This window comes from Mastomys coucha, chromosome X, assembly GCF_008632895.1.
Source record: "Mastomys coucha isolate ucsf_1 chromosome X, UCSF_Mcou_1, whole genome shotgun sequence".
In the NCBI taxonomy this organism is placed as follows: Eukaryota; Metazoa; Chordata; class Mammalia; order Rodentia; family Muridae; genus Mastomys; species Mastomys coucha.
Window position 1 is genome coordinate 55883635 of NC_045030.1, and position 23402 is coordinate 55907036.

General features: G+C 41.3%; 1 protein-coding gene across 1 annotated transcript in view; it reads right to left on the minus strand.

The window, feature by feature from the left end:
- Nucleotides 1–78: 78 nt before the first annotated feature.
- Nucleotides 79–23402, minus strand: part of Gpc3 (glypican 3) — a 146248-nt gene continuing 122924 nt past the window's right edge. The window contains exon 6 of the mRNA XM_031359564.1: nt 79–264. Within this exon, the coding sequence (XP_031215424.1) occupies nt 95–264 (170 nt within the window). The 3' untranslated portion in view covers nt 79–94. The remainder of the gene's footprint in view (nt 265–23402) is intronic.

Consider the following 23402-nt stretch of genomic DNA (forward strand, 5'->3'; position numbering starts at 1 on the left):
AAAAAAAAAAAAAAAAAAAAAAAAAGGTGGCTCCCTTTATGTAGGAGGACCACAGGGTGCTGCAGGGCAGCACAGGCACTGGGACACTGGCAAGTCAGTGCACCAGGAAAAAAAAGCACGCCACATAGATGGCCACACTGATGAGGATTTTCAGTGGGGACGGCATGTTCCCCACACTGTGAGAGGTGGTGATCTCGTTGTCCTTCTGATTTCCATGTTGCTTGTTCCCTGGAGCATCGTCCACATCCAGATCATATGCCAGTTCTGTCAAAAGAGAAAGAGGATTTGAGTTGCAGGACTTTTCTACCACATTAGGCTTATACCATTCACAGCTTCTGGCCTGTCTGGACTGGTGAGGAACTCCCATTTAGACTTTTCTTTTGTTTGGAAAGCCAAGGTTCCCAGAGATGGGAAGGAGAGGGTGTATTTGGAGGACGTGGACTGGAAGGAGATGACCAGAAGTGCTCTTTTGTAGAGCACAGCAACCGGGAGTGAGTCAGTCAGCATTTCCCTCTCTGCTCCGCCAACACAGCAGGATGTTTTGTTGGCCCCTTGCAACATCTCCCGGGCAGATATGTACCCTTGAACTGAAGGTCAGTTTCATCACAGCTTACATCAAAATGTGCTATTTGGTGAACTAATCTGTCCTTGTGTGTTGGGGAAGGGAAGGAGGGTGACTGGTGAGTAAGAATTGTACTTTTCCTTAACCCCTTACAGTGTACTGGATGTGCTTAGCCCAGGGACTTTGTTGAGTTAATGTTGAAGGACAGGGTAATTTGATGTTGAAAGCTGTTTTATCTTTCCCCAAGTACTTCCTCTTTTCTACAGTTTCCTCCCCCACAAAAATCAATAAGATCACACCAAAAAGTCACATCTATGGAAGAATGCATGCCCAAGCTTTTGGCACTGTGATACAGCACTGTTCCCTACAACATTCACATTTGAGAATTACTGAATCAAGGTATTCTCTTCCTCCAGAAGAAGCTACCCCAAACTCTCCTAATTTTTAAGTAAGTTTATGAATTTGTGTTGGGGCACATTCTTAGCTATCTTGGAATGTGTGAGGTTTCCGGTTGGACATGTCTGAAAACATAGGATAGAATCTGATGCCAAGTGAAGTAAGGCTAAGGAGAGGCCTCTTTGCCTGTTATGTATGAGATGTGCACATGATTCTGAAACAAAACAAACAAACAAAATCTACAAAAAACAAAAACAAAATTCCTTGATTTGCTCTGAAACAAAAGTCCCCTTGAAAGCAAATCTAAGCAGATTGAGGTTTCTATGTGAAATTCAAGATCATCAGTCCAGGGGTCAGATTCTTGCAAATTTACATTTTCAGATCCAATCCACCCCCTACCTCCCTACCTCCCTACCTCCATGGCTACTGTTTCTATTTCAGTATCTTGTGAAGGTGATGGATGTGAGCGACTTACAACCAACCAACTGTCCCATTGCCAGGGGGCTAGGAGGAAATGGTTGGGATTCTACCCAATGAAGGCAAGGAGAGGAAGGAAGAGCTCCTATTACAGGTCATGAAAATACTCAGTAAGTCCCAGGAAGCAAGTGTGGGGACTCAACTGGTCCAAGACCAGGCAGCTCTGAGGCTGACATGACTTAGTACAGGAAGCAAAGTCAAGGAGATCAAAGTCAGGGGGTCTGATTTCATAGGCTGTGACCCCACCTTTCAGAAAGGATATTACATTCTATAATGCTACCAGGGATGATGAGAGAACCAATTTTAATGTGCCTCACCTGAAGAAACAAGACGTTTTACCACAAGATCTCCTTAATTTGCATTCATTTAGTCACCGGTGTAGATCAAGTTTTTTTCTGTACTTTGGCTTGCTAATTACATTTCTCAATGGGCAACAGTTTCCTACCATCTGCCTTTTAGTGTGATGGGTATTGATATTTTTCCTATTAATTTGAATAATATACATTCTATCGAACCATCTACTTATATTAACCAAAACCAAGTATTTTTTGATCTTGCAGTTTATCATAATTCTCCATCATTGTGTCCCAAAGAGAGGCTGATGGAGCTTTTAATATGTATTAATTTGATTCTATTTTACTCATCTAAAACTGAAGCAAATTTCTTTTGCTCAAGTGCTGATAGTAATTCAAATCTTGTTTTCCAGGGAACTCTGTTACTTAGGAAAAGTAATTTAGCAGGCTGTAATCCAGATCCCCCTCAGTACACATACAGACAGACAAAATAAAAGGGAAAAAGAACAAAGAGCAACACTCTACTTGGAGATCAGACCTCTTTCTCTGAAAGATGAACTATGTGCGGCGCACAAGAAGGCTGGGGTCAGCTGTCAGTCGGCAAGGGTAGCACAGGCTTAGGTCATGATCAGATGTCACTAAAGCAGAGAGCACATATGGCTGATCTGTTGAAAGCCAAGCCTTGGGTCCCACGGCAGCTCCTCCACTTAAGCAAAGAGGGGGTATTTTTAGGGTTGACCCGAATGAGAAGGCTCTCTGCATTGCTTTCACATTCCTTTTCTGGATGATACTCTTGCCCAACATCAAGATGAAACAATATCTATTAATGTTTCCCCTTCACTCCTGCTCGGTTAGCTCTGCTCTTCAAATAATCTGCTAACACTAAACAGTCTTGAAGACTGGAGCGGCTACAGCAGGTGTAACACTTCTGCCCAACCCAGGAGTTTCTAAAGCTGTACTTTACATTTATTTATTTATTTATTTATTTATTTATTGTGTGTGTGTGTCTGTGTGTGTCTGTGTGTGTGTGCGCGCGTGCATGTGCACGCGCCCCATCTGAGGCTAGATGTATAGAAGGAAGTCAGAAAGCGACTCTCAGGAGTACTTTTCTTCTATGTGGACTCTGGGGGAACTGAACTCAGTCTTGGGTAGCAAGTGTGTCCTCAGCCCTCTAAACGTTTTCTTTGGATCTTATGCATGGAAATGATAGTAGGGACCTCTAAGTAAACTATTGGATGCCCATGTATGCCAGGCAATGTGCTATTTATCTCATGTACTTTAACATTTCACACCACCTTACGAAGTAGGCATTGCAATTCCTATTTTAGGAATGAGGAAGCTCAAGTTCGGTGTAATAATTTTGGTCCATATTTCCATGGCAACCAATAGCTGTACTATCTGAATCCAGCATCTAACTGTACACCTCCTTAGGAAGCCATGCTGCTGCTTTTTTTTTTTTTAATTTATTTTAAAAAGTTTTGATTAGATGTATTCTTTTTGTTTTATATTTTAGGTATTAATGTTTTATCTGTATATATACACGTGTACCACATGAATGCTTGGTGCCTATGGAGTTTAGAAGAAGTGATTGGATCTCCTGAAAGTTATGGATGGTTGTGAACCGCTATGTGGGTGCTGGGAATTGAATCCAAGTCCTCTGCAAGAACAAGAGCTCTTATTGCTGAGACATCTCTTCAGACCCACCATACTGCTTCTTGAAAACTTCTGTATACCAAATATGTTTTCAGGACCGAGGAGTTATAGACTCTCATTAAAAACAAAGCAAAACAAAAACCAAACCTCAATTGTTGACTATATATCACAAGAGGGAACTTCCAAAGCATGACAAAAGGCATTGTTTCTATGTCAAGTTCACTATGTGTTTGATTAAGAAACCTTGTTACATTTTATAGAACAGTGCAGGGAGTTCTTGACTTAGGGAGCTGTTGTGGAAATGATCAGTTCCGTTTCCCAAGAAATGAGTAATGTTGGCTAAGGCCGTGAGATTCCAGGCATACATTTAGGCCACCAAATGGCCTCTAGGGACATCCTTATCTAAACTATGGCTAGAGATTGTGTGAGGCTCTGAATTCGGCAGGAAGAGATGTCTGTCAAGCAATCCCTCAGTGCCTTGCCTGAGGTGTAAACTGACAGGAAGCCCAGCAAAGGCACACTCCATGCTAGAGCCACCACCACAAGGATTAGAGCTGAAAGAGGGATCTGAGAACAATAAGAAAGTATTATGGGACACAGAGAAAATAGGATCTTGGTCAAAGATAAATAAGGACATTCCTGGATTCGAGAAACAGAATCCAACTTCATTTAACAAACAATGCTATCTTATGTATGGTGTCCCAAGGAGTAAGTGGAAGACTGAGGGAAGGTTTAGCTAGCTACTCCTTCAAGGAATCCCATACTTCAGCAAGGGCACCACACCCATAGATAAACCAGATAGACGTTCCTCAGATCACAGAGAGCGTTCATACAAAGACAGTAGCAAATTACCAAGAGGAGCGATAAAAACCTTAAAGGGAAGTATCTAGGATGATTTCTTAAGCCAACTTGGCTATCTCCATTAGGAGATGTGTGATGAGCACAGGAGGGCTCAAGAACTGAGACTGGAGGCAGTGGATTTTCAGTAAGACCATGTGGCTTAGGAATGCTACAACTATTGTGAAAGCAGCAGGAAGGGCCGTCCCACAATTTCTAGGGCAGAACCCGTACAATCTGATCTCTGTGCTTAGAAAGATCCCCGTTATCAGTGTCAAGCACAGCGTTAAGCCAGAATGAAACAAGAAGACTGTGGGAATAGTAGCTGGGGAATCAGTGAGTATTGCGTGCGTGTGCGCGCGCGCGCACACACACACACACACACACACACACACACACACACACATTTAAAAAAAAGCCTGCGAAAAGCTAAACCTATACCAACTGAAACAACTAGGTTTTATGATAAACCAGACATATTATGAGAAACACCACAAACTATTTTATTTGAAATCCATCATTTTCTCAGTGATTTTTTTCAGCCTACATTTTCATCATGTTAAGTATATGTTTTAAAAGGATCATAAATTGTTTTTCTCTTGGAGTGGTTCTCCTGTGAGAACCTTTTGGGCCAGCAAGGAGATTTTTTTTTCCCTCCAGCTTCATCTAAAACTCTGTTTCTATTTGTAATCAGTTTAACGATGCCCAGGGGGTAGACCCAACTATCAGTACTAATTACACACTCAGCTCGGACTCTCACTTTGCCTCAGTGGCCTTTGTGTTGTAGATTAGATGATCCATTTAAAATAACAGTTAGTCATTAGGGGCTGCTAGTTGTTTGTGTTGGAACGCTTTTCTGTGTTGGGCAAAGCTCTGAAAGGAGAGTCCTCTATTCCTAGTTATTGAAAATCTCCTCCTGGAATCCCCAAGGAGTCCTTACTAACCCGTGGGGTCTGGAACTCTAGATTTGAGGCCTTTCCACTTCACCTCTGACAAGCCATTTCCTACTTAAAGCTTCAGTTGCCCTATATGTCAAATCACGGTGCTGAACTGGTGACCTGTACATTTCCTTTCAGTTTTATTTTTTTTTCTGGTTTTGAGGCTCTTGGGACCTGGAAAAGGAATACAATCTGCTGCAGGCTGGAATCATTCCTTTACTCATAAGAGTCAAGGCAGCCTCTTCCAACAGAGCCTCCCCATAGCAGCAGGGTCAATCAGTTGTTTCACCGAGCATATTTCTCTAGCAATCATCAGCCACGGAAGCTCTTGCCTCTTGAGCTTCCTAGTCTTGGATGAGAGACCCTGGCACTAAACAAATTCATGATGCACTGTTCTGGTTTTGTTTTTAACCAATGGTACAACAACCCCCACTAAAGCCACTGCCCACAAGGCTTTAGGGGAAAAGTTACTGGATCTGAGGGAGGGTCCCTCAAGCAGGACTGCATAGGCAGTGGAGGAAAAGGATTTGGTGGACAAGGAGATCAGTCTTGGGACTCTTTCAAAGCCTCTGACGGCCTGAACATATAACAACAAGGAAATGCTCATCCTCTGAGGAAATGGGCATCAAGAAGTTGCTATGGGAACGTCACTTACACTGACAGTACAGGGCAGCTCTGGTTGCCCTCAAAGTGGAACGGGAGGGAGTAGGGCTGGAAAGATGTGTCAGTGGTAAAGAGCACTAGTTGTTTGTCCAAAAGACCCAGTTCAATTCCCTGCACCCACAAGGCGGCTCACAATTGTCTGTAACTCCATTTCCAGGGGATCTGACACTCTCACACCAATGCACATAAAATACAATAAATTAATTTTAGAAATGGAAGGGGGAGGAGGCCAGGGATGAGGCTCAGTTGTTAAAATGCTGGTCTCACATGCGCAAGGCCTTGGGTTCAATCTCTAGCCTTTGTGTAAATTGGGTGTGGCGGCCAACTCGTGGAATCTCTGCCCTTGGGAGGTGGAAGCAGGAAGATCAGAAGTTCAAGGTCTTCTTTGGCTGAAGACCCTGTCTTAAAGATAAAAATGGCAGGGAAGAGGATGCTACTGCTAAGCCAAGCATGGGGGTTTCTTCCTTGCCAAGCCTGTTCCAGCAGATGGCTTCAATCTGGCCCTAATATAGCAACAGAACAACACTGCCATCCATCCCTGTGTTTTCCATTTGCTGTGTACAGTTAAGACATGAGTATGTGAAACCTCAGGACATTGCCTGGCATACCCCAGAGGATAAAACTGGGGGCAATCTCCAAGGAAACGGCACTCATTGCAACACTGCTCACTTTGCTGCCCATTCACATGGGCATCCTGGGGCTCTGCCATTGGTTTCTGATTCCCAAACAGATCTTGGTTTCCTTGTCTTCCGAACCACAACAAAAGCCCCCTCCCTGCCACAGTAACTCCACCTCCTTTATGAACTTTCAGGAGTGAAATGAGTACTTGGGACTTGAAAGCAGAAGCAAGTGGCTCTGCAAATGAAGCCAGGCTCTCTGGAGGTCTGCATTTTCTTCTTCAGATGTGGGCAAACAGGCATACTTCAGGCCTTTGGTTTTTAATTCTTCTAATGGGACCCCGTTGAGAACAGGCACATTTCATAGTGTATCTTCTTGAGTCCACTATGAGCTGTCTATAATAAGTGAGTGGTCTATTTTGCCTACTTGATAACTGATTTATAAAACCTGGCAGTGATCTCATGGCCACCCCTGGAATAGGGTTAGGCAGTTATGTCTCCACTTCACGTTCATTCCAGCCTGCAAACCTCCTCAGCTACAACAATGGGATGTTGAGAGAAGAGAGTAGATTGTCCCCACTCAAGGAGGCATGGTCTCTCTCATCATGGGCCTATTTTTCAAGCTGGAATACAATATCTTCAGGTTACACTGCACTGGGCTATGGGCATACTTCCTAGGGATGTAGTAGAATAAAAGTACACTGTTTTATAGTAAACATTCAAGGCTAGGGCTGGAGAGATGGCTCAGTCGTGAGGAACACGTTTTGCTCTTGCAGAGGACCTGGGTTTGGATCCTAGCACATAAATGGCAGCTAACAACAATACACTCTAACTCTGATTTGGGGGTGACTCTGATACCCTCTTGAGGCTTCTTGAGGCTTTTGTATGTACATTATAAACATATATATATATCAAGCAGGAATATGCTTGCGCACAGGGGTACACACACACACACACACACACACACACACACACACACACACACACACAAATACATGAATGAATCTAAAAAAAATATTTTTTAAAGAACACGTAAGATTGTATGATGGAGTAAGAGTGCCCTGAAAACTTCATTGAACATTGCTGATTGAGCTAGCCCTTCAGATTAGGTTCCATATCCTCCCAGACAGAGATTTGATGGTGCTCTTTGAAGTGCATAGGGTGGAAAGGTCTTAAAGGCACTGTTAGGTGATCCAATGCAAGGGTGTTGCTAGTCTAGTATCTTACCATGTGGAGGGCTGTAAATGAATCCAGCTCCAAGGCACACACACTAAATGGCTCCTTCCCGGTGTTTTGAAACTCAGGCCAAGTTGTGCACAACAGTAAAAGCGACAGGCTCTTCAGTATTACCATGAAATGCTTGTAAAGCTCCTCAACAGGGAATAGGGAAGAGGACATTTAAAGGGGAGGGGCTTACAGATTTTAATTGGAAGCTAATTTTTAATGAGCAAGTTTATACAATCTCAAGAAACTTACACTTGCTGTTTTTTGAAACTCACACTAATGATGCTAAGCTTAAATTATATTTTGAAAAAACAATAAATACAAGGAGTCTCTCCTTATAAATTTAAAAATTAATGGTTTAGATCCACGAAGCTCTGATTATAACATCAATTGTGGACATGACACAGTCACAAAGGCATGCATCTCTGCACTTGAAGAATGTAGAAAACACAAAATGTCATGTATTGCAGCCAAATCCAATGACTACTGAGGGCTCATGGGAATAAGGAAGTGCTCATGTACTTCCTTGGAGTCAACTATATTAGGAGTCCATCAAATACATGAGGACTTTGTTTTGATGGGATAACTCTTGTCAGCTTCCATTTTTTTCCCGTTTTGAGTACTGGAGGATCTGTGGGGTAGGGGCGGGGAGGGAGTACCCAAGGATCAATATGCTTGCAGTGTCCTGGCCATGCCCAACAGTAAGAAAAAAAGCCTTGCACTCCAGCCGGGGGTGGGGCAAAAGAATGTCTCTAAAAGCACTCAGAGCTGATTGTGGAAGTATCAGGCTGGAAATCAACAGTAGGTGTCCTCATAAAGGACAGCAGAAACCCTTCCCTAAGTTGTGGCATCTGAGTTTTGTTCATTAAATGCTCAGCAACTGTAACATCCCTTCCTTATCATCCACAGGCTTGGGGAACCGAGTGTATCTTTTCTCTCAGTTTACTTGAATGTACACACTGGCATCTTGGCTCCACCCCTTCCCATTCCACCTGGGGATCTGGACTGTCAGACAGTGCACACTCTGTCTCACAAAGGCACCTCTCCCCTGTAAGTCTGGCTGCTGGCTGCCTCTACTCTGCTTCAGCCCCAACTCTTGACCTAGTCCTTTATGGCTCAGTACTGTAAGATACCTGCTCTTCTCCAATACCCTTCCCCCTTTTTCTTTTTGGTCGAGGAAGGAATGTTATATTTTGTGACATCTAGAAATAAGACAGCATTCTATTCCTAAAAACACATGTGGGAGCACATTTCTCTGTGCCTCACAATACTTTGATGCATATGGGAGAGAGTCCTAAGTCCTTAGCAGTTTCTTTGGCTCATGTTCCCTTGCTTTGTAACTGGAAAACTGCCTATATATTTTTTCCAGGCATTATATACTGTAGTCCCTAGCAATGTTGAAAATGCCAAGGACTTGAAGTCTTTTCAAACTGTTTCCTTAGATTAAGATGATATCTGTCTGTTCTCCCTCCTCTTTCTCCCCAGTGCCTGGGAGCTACAGCTTTTCCCCAGCCCCATTCCACTTCTTCTACCCACAATTATGTCTTCGGAGCTGTAATGTACACATAACATGACATATCTTTTAGGAAGTCTATTCTTCTCCCTTTGGCCCAAATCAATGGCTTCTCTGTAGTAAGAACTGAATTGGACTTCCATTATAGCACAAACTTCCATTTGTGTCATAGTAAAGTCAGTCATTTCCAGGGTCTCCTTCTCAACTAGGTTGATTTTGGTGAAGAAATGATTTCTAGCCAGGCAGTCGTGGCTCACACCTTTAATCCCAGCACTGGGGAGGCAGAGGCAGGAGGATTTCTGAGTTTGAGGCCAGCCTGGTCTACAGAGTAAGTTCCAGGACAGCCAAGGCTACACAGAGAAACCCTGTCTCAGAAAAAAAATCTATTGTGCTCATAACTCCCACACAGGATTTGATTATTATAGAACTTAAACATACACTTGTTGCCTGGATGAGCAAACGCCCAAATGGATACTCATTTCAAAAGCCTATTGGGAGTATGTAGTCAAGGGGCAATCTCCTTGCAAGGTACGCATCCTTCAGGAACTGATGCTTCTGATTTCCTCAAGGGAAAGAGACACCACTGACTCATGCTGAAGATAACACATACGCAGGGCCAATGACAGGAAGCTCAGGAAGAAAATGATAGCATGGCCCTTAGCTTCCTAGGCACCGCTAAGCAGTCGCCAGTTTGTGTGACCCAGAGCATCAGTTTCCTGTGCTCAGTGTGGATGGAATCCACAAAGGTTATTTTTGTATTTGCTTTTGTTGCCTGGAACTTGATGCCATGCTATGGGAGCAGCTGATATATGCTAGCATTGTGTATGACATGCAGAGCAGGAAACAGGTTTTCTAGTGAGTAGGTTCCATTCATGTCTCATTTGCAACCTGGATGACTGTGTTCCCATACCTTTGGCCTCTGTCCCTGCCTCCCAGCATACCTACCCCTGGGCCACACTCCACTCTTCTCTTTACCATTGATTCCCAAATGTCGAAGCTGTTGTGACTAAAATCTCAATGCCTGTCTCTGGAACATCAAAGTATAGCCTTGCTAATGAAGTCCTCTGCTTAGCTGTGATCAAACAGAGCAATAGGACTTCAATCCTCTGAGTACCGCCTGCCAGCATCCCTTTCTCATTGCAGAGGTCCACGGGTTGAGTGCCAGTAAAATACAATTGCATGCTGGCACAAGGACGAGGGCAATACCTTAACCTGGAAGCTCTGTGCTCTCATCCCCCCTTTCCATTTCTCAATTCACTTCTTTTTCTCTTTCCATTGCTCTCTAAACAACTTTCTGTAATCTAATTCTTGTTTTCTATCTGGTCTGATCATAGCTCTCTCTATCAAACCTCTCTCTCTCTTCCTCTCTCTCTCTCTCTCTCTCTCTCTCTCTCTCTCTCTCTCTCTCTCTCTCTCTCCACAGGATTCTTTTAACATATCTTTGGGCAAAGGCCAGGTTGGAATCATTGGATAGATTTTGATTTTTAAAAATTTTTCAAGACAGAGTCTCACTCTGCAGCTTAGGGCCATCTCTGAGCCTGCTCTGACTCACCTGCCTCATTCCCTGACTGCTGGGGCTATAGGTGTGAGCTATCATACCCAGGTATGGCTTCTAGAGAAACACAAGTTCTCTTTTGTTGTCTTCTCTCATCTCCTTTGAGTACCGAGGACCGAACCCTGGGCCTGAAGAATGCTTGCTTAGAGTTCTACCACTAAGCTACATCCCTGGTTCTAGGATCCGAATAGTAAAAAAAACGCTTTTTTTGGTCTTCCCCACTTAATGCAAAGGTCTAAGCCAGAAGTACCAACATTTCCTTCCTTCGTCTTCCATCAGCATTTCCACTCTTACTGTTTACTCCTCAAACACCATTTGTGCTCCTTACTTTGACTTCCCTAAGTCTACAGACCTATTATCTGTGACATCACTTCATCACTTCACCAGCCCCTCTCTCTGTGGATTAGATCCTTCTTGCCCTATTCCCATTTGCTTTTAGTCACTGCTGGTTGATGATCTCTCTTTCTCTGAAGAGGAAAACAATTTGGATTTAAAAGAGATTACAAACTTTCTAATCATTATTGTAATCTAAAATCAGGGCCAGAAAGGAACAGAGAACTTTTTTACAATTAGAACAATCCAAAAGGTATGCAGGTTTCCCCTAGGTGGTCAGATATCAGGAGAGAGATAGAATAATCTACTCAATACTTGTTTACACTGAATCTCCCAGAAGAACAATTTGTAATTTCCCGGTGGTAGACAGCTCAACTTGTGTGGGGGTGGGGGTGAGGTGGGTGGGGGTATCCGTCCGTCAGGAGAAAAAGAAGAGGTATTACCTGGAGAAAAGCCCTTTGAGACCACACTTAACACCTAAGGTGAGAGGACCCAAAGGAAAGGCAGATAAACTGAGGAGAAAAATTGGCAGCTGGTATGCATATCAGTAGCTCTGTGGGCATTAGAACAAAGTAGGTGAGTGAGTGCAGAGTGAGGCTGGGAATGGAGATACAGCTCCCACATGAAAGGAGCATTCTCTAGAGTGGCAGCTCAGAGAGGAATATTTTTTTTTTAAAGGCACAGGAAGATAGTGCAGCAATATTAAAAGAAGATGCAGTTGCAAGAAATGAACACTGATTAAATATGACCACTGGCAGCCCTGCCTCTTTATAAGCCAAAAGGGAGACACATTTTCCACTATATTTTTACCTAGTACAGAACACATCAAAGTGTCTGTCAGCAAGACAAATACATTTTGTGACTGGTTAATTCGAATTAAGAAAGAAACAGCTGTGGGCAAAGCACTATGCTATAAGTACCATGTATGAGAGAAAAAAATGAGATATTTGTCTTTCTGAGCCTGGGTTCCCTCACTTAACACAACGTTTTCCAGTATTAAGTATCTTCCTGAAGTTTTCATAATTTCACTCTTTTCCATGACTGAATGCATGTACCACATTTTTACCCATTCATCTACCCATAGCAACTGTGTTGCTTCTCTTTGCTGTTGCGAACACTGCAACAATAAACATGGATGTGCAATTATCTGTGGTAGGCTATCCTTTAGGGTACATGTCTATACAGTAGTTCTCATTTTAGCTCTTCATTTTTACCTTATTTTCTATGTGTGTGACTGATGTGTCTATGTATGTGTATGCATTTATGTTCATATGTGGGAATTCAGGCTCATTCTTGCTATGATGCATATATGATAGCGAAACAACATTCTTGGAATCAGATTTCACGTCCTATTTTTTTTTTTTTTTTTGCCACTGTACATGCCAGGCTAGCTGGGATTACAGATACACATTACCTAGTCTGACTTGGAGTGGCTTCTGGGACTCAAATCCCACCCTTGAGTTTGTGTAGCAAGTGCTTTGCCCACTGACTCATCTTCTCAGTCTCTCTCTCTTTTTTCTTTCTGCATTTTTCTTTTGGCAAAACCTCAACATGGTACTCCCATGAATATATTCTTGAGATTAAAGATTCAAACAACACCAACATATATGTTACCTAAACACACAAATGTACATGTACACACATACTTTCCATCTCACTATTTCCTCTGACAACTTCTCAGTGATGATTATTGGTGAATGTGTTTTATATGCAAGCATGGACACAGATTCTCACATCTTATAAATCTTTGTTATTAATATTTGCAGAATGACCTCATTCTTTTGAACCACTGCAAGAAATTCCATACAGTGAACATAATAATGAGACGTTCCCACGGCTAGGCATTTGGGTTGTTTCCGATTTCTCCTTTATAAAAACTGCTTCAGTGAATATCCTTTGATATATGCCTTTACCACGTGATTTATGTCCATGAGGTCTATTTCATTCTAGCATGTAGGAATGATGGCCAAATATGGTCAAGTTGCAGGACAACAGAGGAGAAAGCAGAACAGACTGATGGGAAAAAGGAATTTTTGAAAGGAGAGTTAAAGCCTCGTTTTTTTTTTTCTAAAAAAGATAATGTAGAGTATGTTAACAAGGGAATATTACAATGTTAAGGAATTGTGATGGAAATCACCTTATAATAATATTACCATAATGCAGGAGATATTTTAAAAAATATCTGGAGTCAGACATAGTAGTGTACATCTATAATTTCAGCTTCTTGGTAGTTTCACACAGGAATGAAAATTTTCACGTTGAGTGTAGCCTGGGCAATACAGTAAAACCTTCTTCCCTCTCAAAGAACCAAATAAAATAAAAACAAACACACAAAAATACTCCTGTAACCATTCACTTAAAAATCTGCAATTTTAAGATATGAAAAATCTGGCTGTACAAAATTGTTGTGGAAGATAAACTGGGACTCATGGTCACCTATTACTGAATATGGCTAGACAACAGAGTGCCTTCACTAAGCATATCAACATGTTTCTAGGGTACATCTATTGGTTGGTGACATTGTGGTCTCATGACCTTTTGGGGGTTTTTGGTGATGAGGATGTAAAGCTGGTACTTAGTTTGTTGCTCGGCCTGAAAACCCACAACTGCACAAACAGTAAGCAATGCGTAAGGGGAAAAGTGGAATGAGCACGCTGTAATTAGGTATGCAATGCCACCAGAAAAAGCAATTTGCCAAAGGGATTGCCGTGATTAAAAACACAGGGCCCTTAAATAAAAATTGTTCTTTTCAATTGATTTGTCCCAATCGCCTCTCCCTAGGCCATGGAGAATTCCAGTCGTACCACAATGTCTGGTTGTCTTTTTAATATCTCCACCAAGAGATTAGAGGACGTAAAAGGAGCCCATCACTATAATTTCCTCACAAATATAAGAAGTATTACCAGAGGGCTATAGAGACAGATTACAGTTTAGGTCACCCAGCGGAGAAATCTGAAGCTCCCCTTTGACTAACAACAAGGTAAGTAATCCAAGTATTTTTTTCCCTTACTATTAAGACTAAGACCAAGTTTAAGAGGCCCCCTTTTATATTTAGCTTGTTCTTCTTTTTTGGTTTTATCTTTCTTGTGCCGCAGGCAGGCAGGCGGGTGGGTGGGTGGGGGTGCGGGGGTGCAGGCAGGCACACGGGCAGGCAGGCAGGCACCACGAGGGTTCAGAGCCCTCACAACAGACAGGTAGAATTCTTCACCTACCAATCTTTCTCAGTTTGCCTTCTTCACCTTACTGCTTTTTGTCCTTCCCCACCCAGTTTCTCTCCCTAGACCCATTTCCAACTCTGATCACTTCTTTTTCTCAGGGAGAACAGTGATGGGAATAGATGGAGTAGATGAAATGCCTGTTACCATTTCCTGAGTCCATATAAACATGTGTTTACACGTGTGATCATTAACCATATCTTGAAATGGATAAATAGGCAGGTGTAGCGGCCATAGATGAACAGAGGGTGTATTTTAAGGATATTTAATTACTTTGTTAAACATTTCTTGAGAGGTAGGAACACTTATTAATGGACTAGGAACCAGAAAGACAGGCCTTGAGGACACTGGGTAAGTTATGGAGTCTATTCTCAAGAGCTCTCTGTGTAACAGGAGGTGGAGATGCATACAATTTAGTCTTTTTTTTTTTTTTTGGTACTAGTAACTTGAGCCAGAATCTCTGGCTATGTAGCCCAGGCTGCCCTTGAGCAGGTATGAGATGAGGCAGAGTGAGCAGGCATGCTTTTCATTTGCTGGGCATGGTGCCAAGTGCTATGGCAGAAGAAAACTCAGTCTTGGCCTCCTGGAATTCTCTTCTTATGAGGCAGATGACATGAGTCCCAAAATAACGTGTCCTCTGAGTTAGAATGTGCTAAGTGCCACAAGAGAGGAACCTGAGTGGGAGCAGCGCATGGAGAGGGTCTAAGAAGAAAACCTGGGGAGACTCGCGAATTCCCTTATTGCTCTGCTTGCAAGAATTTGTCCCACCTCTCAAGTAACAATGGCACAGGATATGGAAATATTTGTAAACCTTAACAAGCATATGGTTCATTTATTTTTGGCCCTAGTGCTTTGAGACAATATCTCTGGATATATGCTCCAGGCTGTACTGATCCTCCTGCCTCAACCTCCCCAGCGTTGAGATTTACAAGTGTTCACCGCCATACCCAGCAAGATGTTACTTATATGGTCTAATGGAAGGAATATTTCTTGTGAAACATTCTTGTCCCCAAGGCCATTAATATATTCACGTGCTCCTCTCCCCTCTTTGACATCCACCCTCTTTGCCTATTTTCCTCTGCTTTTATACTTTATTGGTTAATAAAGAATTCAGATAAAGCTCTTGTGCTTTGGTCTTCATCGCTGCCTGACTAAAAACAAAGCTAAGTCAACAACCTTGGGCTGGATGTGCAGAAGGCCTGGGTTGCCAGGGTGCCTTGGCATCCAAGGCTTCTGCTATCGCTGCACTTGGGACTACTTCCAAGGTCTGCTTGGCTTGTTGGCATCTGCTGTCTGATATATCCGACTACAAGCACAGTAGGTACAGCTGTTCTTCAGATGAAACCTTAAACCCTTTCAAACACTCGGCCACCATCCTCCTTTCTTCCCTTGTGAGGTTCTGAAGATTACCCTCTGTACATTTGGCCAGCATGTACAATGATGGTTAGTTGAGAGATTTTGCCATTAGTTGTCTATCTGTTTTCTTGCACATTTTATAAAGTGAAGATCAAATATGCTTCCATTATTTTTTTTTAAAAAAAAATCCAATCATTCTACATTATGAACATACAGGAAAACATCACAATGTATCTCATAAACATATGCATTATCTGTTAATTAAGATAAAGTGAAAAGAAAACCTTGGGAAGTTTTCTTTGTCTTCCCGATTATTGAAAGGAACACAATTAAGAAGCCAGACAGAAATCATCAAAGGGGTCAGATGCAAGGATCTGACGGAATGACAAATCTTGCCTGTCTTGTAGTCTCATTCCTGGTTAGAGAAAGAAAAGTGAAGACTGCTTAGACTGCTTTCTAAAGAGTTTCTGCTCTTGCGCTGCTTACAGCCCCCCCGCCTTGATCACGTGTCTTAAAATACTAGCTCACCTTAGCTGAGAAATGGTGCAGAGGTGATGGGCTGCTTTCAAGGACGGGCGCCCCATCCCCTCCCCCTAAAAGAGAGACTATCAGCTTGAATTACTGAAATTAGCAAGGCTAATGCAATGTCACTATTCAAAACCTTGCCAATTTGGAATTTCTTAATGGCCTCAGGAGAGGGAGTCTTTATACATCCTACAATCTCTCTTCATTCTTACCTAAATTCCTTCTCCTGGATGTTGTGAATGGACTGTTTTGTAGCCAACACAAACTTTGTCCTGGTAAAATAATGTAAGGAACTCAGAATGAAAAGAGATTAGCTGTTCCTGGCTCCTGTTATTTTAAAGCAGAAATAACTTTGGCTTCTACTGATTGATAGACAAAGCTTGAAATGCAAAGCATGCTCAAGTCTAGATTCAGCATGAAAAGGACCTTAAAATATGCCCAAGTGCAAGTAATGGACTTATTAAAGGGAAGAAAAGAGGCACTTTTCACACACTCCCCAGCTCTTTAGTCCCGTCATATCAGTAATCTTGCTTAAGAATTTCATCCTATTTACTTTGCATCTCCCTTTAAATATCCTTGGGACTCATAGGGCTTCCAATATTGAGGCTCTTAAGACATTAATTTCTTTATGTTAATTATGAGTGATAAAACTTGGAGCACTTGCAGTGATTTCAATAGGAATTAAAAACCAGCTCTGGAGTTTTCATTGAACCTTGGCTAACTTATCAGGGCAGATATGTTAGAAACCAAGCTTTCAGTATCTTCTTTGGGCCATTTTTGGCACAGAGCCAGAACAATTGCATTTTTCCCCCCTTGAGGACATTAGTTTATATTTGATGACAAAAACATGAACTGTACCATTTGGGTGATTATGAAAATATTTATTAAATCAAAATGACATGGAAGGATTTCAAGTCACAGCACATGAAGCACACAGTTCTAAAACATGTGGATGTAGACACATAGAGGCTTTCTGGTTCAACTTTAAGAGGAATAAAAAGAGAAAACAATGCCTCCAAAATGTTTGAGGAGCTTGGAATATTTATGTGGAATATAAAAGGCGAAGGAGTCACGAGTATTTTTCCAAGCAACATTAAAGTAAGGACATGGACTGGCCCCATTCTCCTTAGAGGTACTTTTCCTGAGGAGTTTTGCCAAGATTAAGAATGAAAACCTGGGTGTGGTAGTGTATGCCTGCAACCCCAGAATGAAGGAAATGTACGTAAGAATATCAGTTCAAAGCCAGCCTCAAATACACAAGGAATTTGATGGAAGCCTAGGCCTCATTACATACTGTATCAAAAAACAAAGCAAAAGCCCTTGTTTCCTTCCTAGGACCAAAAGAAAAAGGAAAAAAAATGAAGAATGAATTAATAAAGGTCCATGTCTCACTCTCCGATCTTTGACGTAGTTTTATTCTAGAACAGTAAGGCTTAGGGAAAATTAGACATGGGCAGGTCTATGGTGATAAAATGCAAATCTGGTTGTATGGGTTTACTTAGAAATAGGATTTCACAGAACTACCAATAGGAATCTGAGAGAACAGAAACAATTAGAAAGATTGCATCTCGCACATCACCTACTACCTATGTGACCACAGCCCTTCAAATCTGAGTTTCTGCTTGTCAATCTGAGAACTAACGGCAATAAAACTATTCTGCCACAGGATTATAGAGGGAATGAATTGAGATACTAACTGTATCCCAGTTCATGGACCAAAGAGATGGAAAGGGTCATGGATACAGAGAAAGTTGCTGTTTCAGAATAGGGCTTAGGGGAGGATTACACAGAGTTCAGTTCAGCTATATTTAAAATTAGTGTAATAATTGAAACTGGATCATAACTCTTCTTTTGGGACAAAGAAGCAAGCTAAGTAATGTTATGTCTACAAGACAGAAGGGAAAGTGTTCTGTTGAATTCAACTCCCCCCGCATCCCCCCCCCCGTGTGTGTGTGTGTGTGTGTGTGTGTGTGTGTGTGTATGTAGAGACTAGAGGCCAATGCTAAGTATCTTCTATCACTATCTTCTTTTGTTTTTCTCCTTTTTTTTTTTCTGTTTGAGATAAGGTCTCAGGACCTAGCTCTGACTAGCCGGGAAGCAGCTATGCAGAATAGGCTGACCTTGAAGTCTGATACATCTGCGTGCTTCTGCCTCCCTAGTGCTGGGATTAATGCTATGTATTACCATACCCAATTTTTGACACAATCTGTCACTGAATCTCACTAGCACTGCTATTTCTAGCTTGACTGGCTGAGCAAAAATCTTTGTCTCCAGGTACACAGCTGGTCTCTATGCATATACAACTTACTGAGTTATCTCTTCAGATCCTCCCTTTAATTAATTAATTAATTAATTAAAGGAAACCATAGTTGTGTTAGCATTTAAAAATGTTAAAATAATCAGAATCACAATTCTGCTCAAAATAACTGATAAAAGAGCTGGTTGTGGGTACTAGCTAAATCTGATGTCAGGGAATTTGGTAGTTTGTTAAGTTACAGCGACTACATTAAAATGCCAAATCCTAGATTTTAAGGTAGAAATCAAATTATTATAACCTTGTTACTAGTGTAGACGATGAAATTTTGAAATAAGAAAGTTCAAATACTGTTCTTTTCTTTTGAGACAGGTCAGGCTACTTGTTATACCTTTTAATCATCTCTCCATATGAAGGACCACAGTCACAGGCATTAATGACTATTTGACTTAATCAGGCACAATCCTACTTTCCATTTTCAGTGGTGGAAATGGTTGGGTTCTAACCAGGGCCTCATTTCCTACCCCAAAGCTGAATGCAGGGAGAGAATATGCTACAGCGGTTAGGACCGCTCCAAGTTACAGAGTCACAATCTCAAAGTGTTACAAAATTGCAAGGCATCTAATACTCAAATCTGTGATTCAGGCTCACTCTGGAGTGAATTATCACTGTCAGTTTGGGCTGGGTCTATTTACCACCTAGAATTCTCACATCAACCAAAAAAACATTTGAGGAAAACTAGATCCACAGGGGTGACAGGAATCTGTCTCCACCAAGAAATCTGATGGTCTTTTTGTAGTTATTTTTAAATTTTTATCTTATTATTTTGATTTATGTATATGGTGTGTATCTGTGTAGGTATGTGCCCATGGAGGTTGGAGGTAGCACATCTCCCTGAAACTGGAATTCTAGGCAGTTGTGAGGCACCTTACATGATTGCTGGACATTGAACTCAGGTCCTCTGCAAGAACAATATGTGTTTTTAACCTCTGAGCCACATTTCCAGCCTTCTTTTGTACACATTCCTAGTGTGTACATTGTAAAGTAGGGGACTGAGGGGACTGCTGTTGGTTGTCTAATATACAAAAGCCGTTGGGTATGCACACCTATAATCCTACTACTGGAGTAGGTAGAGGCAAGAGAATCAAGAATTTAAGGTCATCCTTGGTTACATAGTAAGTCAAAGGCCAGCCTGGGATTTATTAAACCCTATCTTTATAAATAAATTTTGAAGAAGGGCAAAGTAGCTTTAATTCACCATGTTGGCATTTCTATTATAGTTTCTCTTTGTCTTCTGAAGAGAGATTTGTTGATTTTGTAATATTTTGTAGCTGATTAGGACAATCTTACTGGTTTAGTACTATTAAGTATCTCTGATTCTCTCAATATGTTGCTCTCCCATGTCAAATGCAGTCTGAGCCTCATTTTCGCAGGGCCAGGTGTTTGGTTTAAGAGGCAATTGGTGTTTATGAGCAAGTCAGAGACTGGTTCCTTCCTGGTGACTCAGACAGTATATACCCTAGGAGTATGCAACACACCAGAGTGGGTGGTATTGTGATAGAATCCTAGACACGGAGCCAAAGAAATGTAGCTGTAAGTACTGCACACTCAGCATTGACTTGAATATTCATATCGTTTTTATGGACCATAATTTCTTTACCTCTACAAATTGAGATTGCTGTGAGTACATGTTAAAGACTTTACTATGGTTTGATACATAATAGGAAAGAGATAAATGTAAGCACTCCATGAAAAGTGATCAGGGATGAGAAGATGGCCTTCAAGATGGATAGAACATTATGTGCATCCCAGGAGCTTTAATTCCTTTATAGATTTTGATCTCTCCAAAGTAACAATTTGCAAGTTCCTTTTAAAAGGATTCTGGTGGAACCAATATAAATATGCTAGTAACAGAAACCATAAGAAGAATGGAAGATGAACAATTAATAGAACCACTATGAGAATATCAGGCAGATGCTCTTCTTTCAACTGGTTCAAAGTTGCTAAGTCTTCATGCTGGTGTTTCCTTTTTAAACAAATATGTTGCTGCAGATGGTTGGTTTATACTCTTTTCATTAAACTGCGGGAGTTCACATTTACAGAAGGTGCTAGGGAGAGATGCAGACACTGTCATGGCTTTAATATCCCTGTGTAACATAGTAAAGATTTTCAGTAATCACTGTCTCATGCTCCTCCTGCTCTCTCTTGACCCTCTCCCCTATTAATGATGTGAAAATAAATAAGGCATATTGGGAACAGTTACCACAACTATGCTCATAGGCAACACATGCGTCATTGTTATAGACACAGAATGAAGCCCAATCACTTAGACCCTCTTGAGTTTACCCTCCTTTTACAGAGCAAATACAGTCATATTCTAATATTGTACCTAACAGAATTAGGCACAAACAAGATGCTCTGTAAATAGCTACAAGTTGCACCTAAATGACTGACTGAACTGAATCAGTTCTCTTTTGATAATTTCTTCCTTCCTTGTGACCTCCCAACTCAACAGTGATCCCTGTGTCATTAATAAGGTCACTTTCACTATGTATGCTATTTACCAGTTTGGAACTTGGGAAATGTTGAGTTTCTCCCTTTAAAAGTAAACATACTGTTTATTTTTAGAAACATGTTTATATATGTTTATATTTATAAACTTCCCCCAAATGATGTTTATAACCAAGAAGCCCTAGTATATCTATGTTTGTTGGTAAATGTGAACCATGAAACAATTCAGACTAATAAGGACATGAGAATGACTATAATTTATTTTTTACTATCATTCATTTTTTAAGAGACAGGCTCTTATGTGATCAAAGCCTCAAACTCCCTATGTATGCAACGATGCCTGAACTCCTGATCCTCCTGCCTCAACCTCCTGAGTTCTGGGATTACTAGTACCACAACATCTGGTTTATACACTGGTGCTATGAAGCTCAATGGCTTCATGCATGCTAGGCAAGGACTCTATGAAGTACACACATATCCCATTTGTGTGTGTGCATTGGTGATTCTAATCTTTTTTATAAAGCAGTCTGTCCCAGAGCTTGACTGATTGGCTATACAGTTTTGTTTTAGCTATAGTGGAACTTTCCACATAGACATTTTCAAATTCTGCCCTGACACTGTCTCCCACCACTAATGTGCTATGCTGGGCCACGTGTTTCTCCAGAGACTGTCATTGGTTTGGATGATGCTTTGTCTTCTGGCAAGATGAATAGACCATTTTATGAGATGCAGGAGCCATGGGGAGAGAGTGAAAGAATGCATAATGAAGCAGGAATAAAGTCCCAAGTTTCATACTCATCACTTCATAAACCAGGCATGATATCTCTCATACTTGTAATTCCAGAATTCAGGAGGTGGAGAAAAGGATCAGAGAGAGGATAATATTAGAGCCAATTGATATGTTAGTACTCTATAATGGACTCAGCACTAAGGGCTTATTTTGGCTTTTCATATTTCGTTTTGTGTTATGTTTCTTAGGAAGGTTAGGAGCTATACCCATAAGGTCTCACTAACACAACTGTCTAAACATGAGATGAACAAGGACAATAACAAATATGCTAAAGTAGATGGGATGGAAGGACCACAAAGCTTCAGCCCTATACAGAGAACTACAGGCAACTAAGGAATGCTGAAATAGTCTTTCTCGGGGAAGATCACAGTAATTGGTTATCCAATACCAAATTGTTGCTTATGAAACCATATGAACAAATACCATTATCTAGACTGAGCCGAGTATACATGCATTACACACACACACACACATACACACATGCACACACTCACACTCGCCTCCAGTGAAAGCTTTCTTATTAGTCATGCACTCTAATTTATTCAAATATTTTATAGTGCTAAATTTCCAAAGTGAACCCTACCTTGTCCCAATCCTAGTGTACATGTAGGTAAGAAAGATGCATATTTAAGCATACCACATTGCCACACACACATACTGTGCCATCTCTCTAGGCACTTATAGTGTTTACAAAAACAGAAGCAAGAGTGCATGTTAACTATCCCAAGCAATTAACAATTACAGCTAACTTTCCAAGGATAACCAATCTTATTCCAATGAACAACACTTTCCAAACCATGATAGTACCGCAAAATGCTTGTTTTGTCTGCAAAGGACCATTTACTTAATCATAAGGCCCACCTCTGCTGGTTAATTTTCTTTTTAAATTTGTGTTCACTGATTTCTGAGTTTATCCTTATCTCCTGAAAATGTGGTTGAATTCTTTTGGACAATATCTTCACCACTGAATGGCCTTTCCCTCCATCCCTCTACTTTCTCTTAGGCATAGTGACAATTTTGGTTTCCTTAAAAACAGAAATATTATAAGAATGTTTCATTTTAATCCCAGGTTTAAATCCCAGGTTATGGGGCTGCTTTGAATTGTCTACAACATCTGATTATGATTTGCCTCATACTCTGGCAGGGGCGTGATTTTGCCTGCAGTTGTGTGACTTTTGGAATTCTGGAGACTTTTCAGAAGGTATATAAGTGCTAGGGCTCCAAGAGGTGGGGTTGATTGGTAGTTGGTTGTTCTTGTTTGTAGTTTGTTAAGTAGTTGTGCACAAAGAAGAAGCCAGAAGCCAGAAGAAATTAGACATCCTGATAGAGAAGATCAAACCTGCCCCAAGAAACTCGGTATCCCTAATCAATAGGGACCTACTGACCCCTGACTTTATTCAGCTATCTCTTACCTTTCCTCTCTATCATTTTTTCTCTTTTATCTAGTGTTTGTGGGGGGGTGAAAGGGTAGAAGAAAAGGGGTGGAGAAAGGTAGGAGAAAGAAACCTACAAAGTAGCCAAAGACTAGCTACTCCTAGGATTTTTTTTTTAAACAAATACAGGAATATTGTTTAATTTAAAGTCAGTGTGGATCTGGAATTGCAGGTGGGCATGGCACTTGTCACTTTATGTGGGCTCTGGGGATCTTAACTCTGGTTCAGGCTTCTGTGGCAAGTGCTCTAACCAGTGA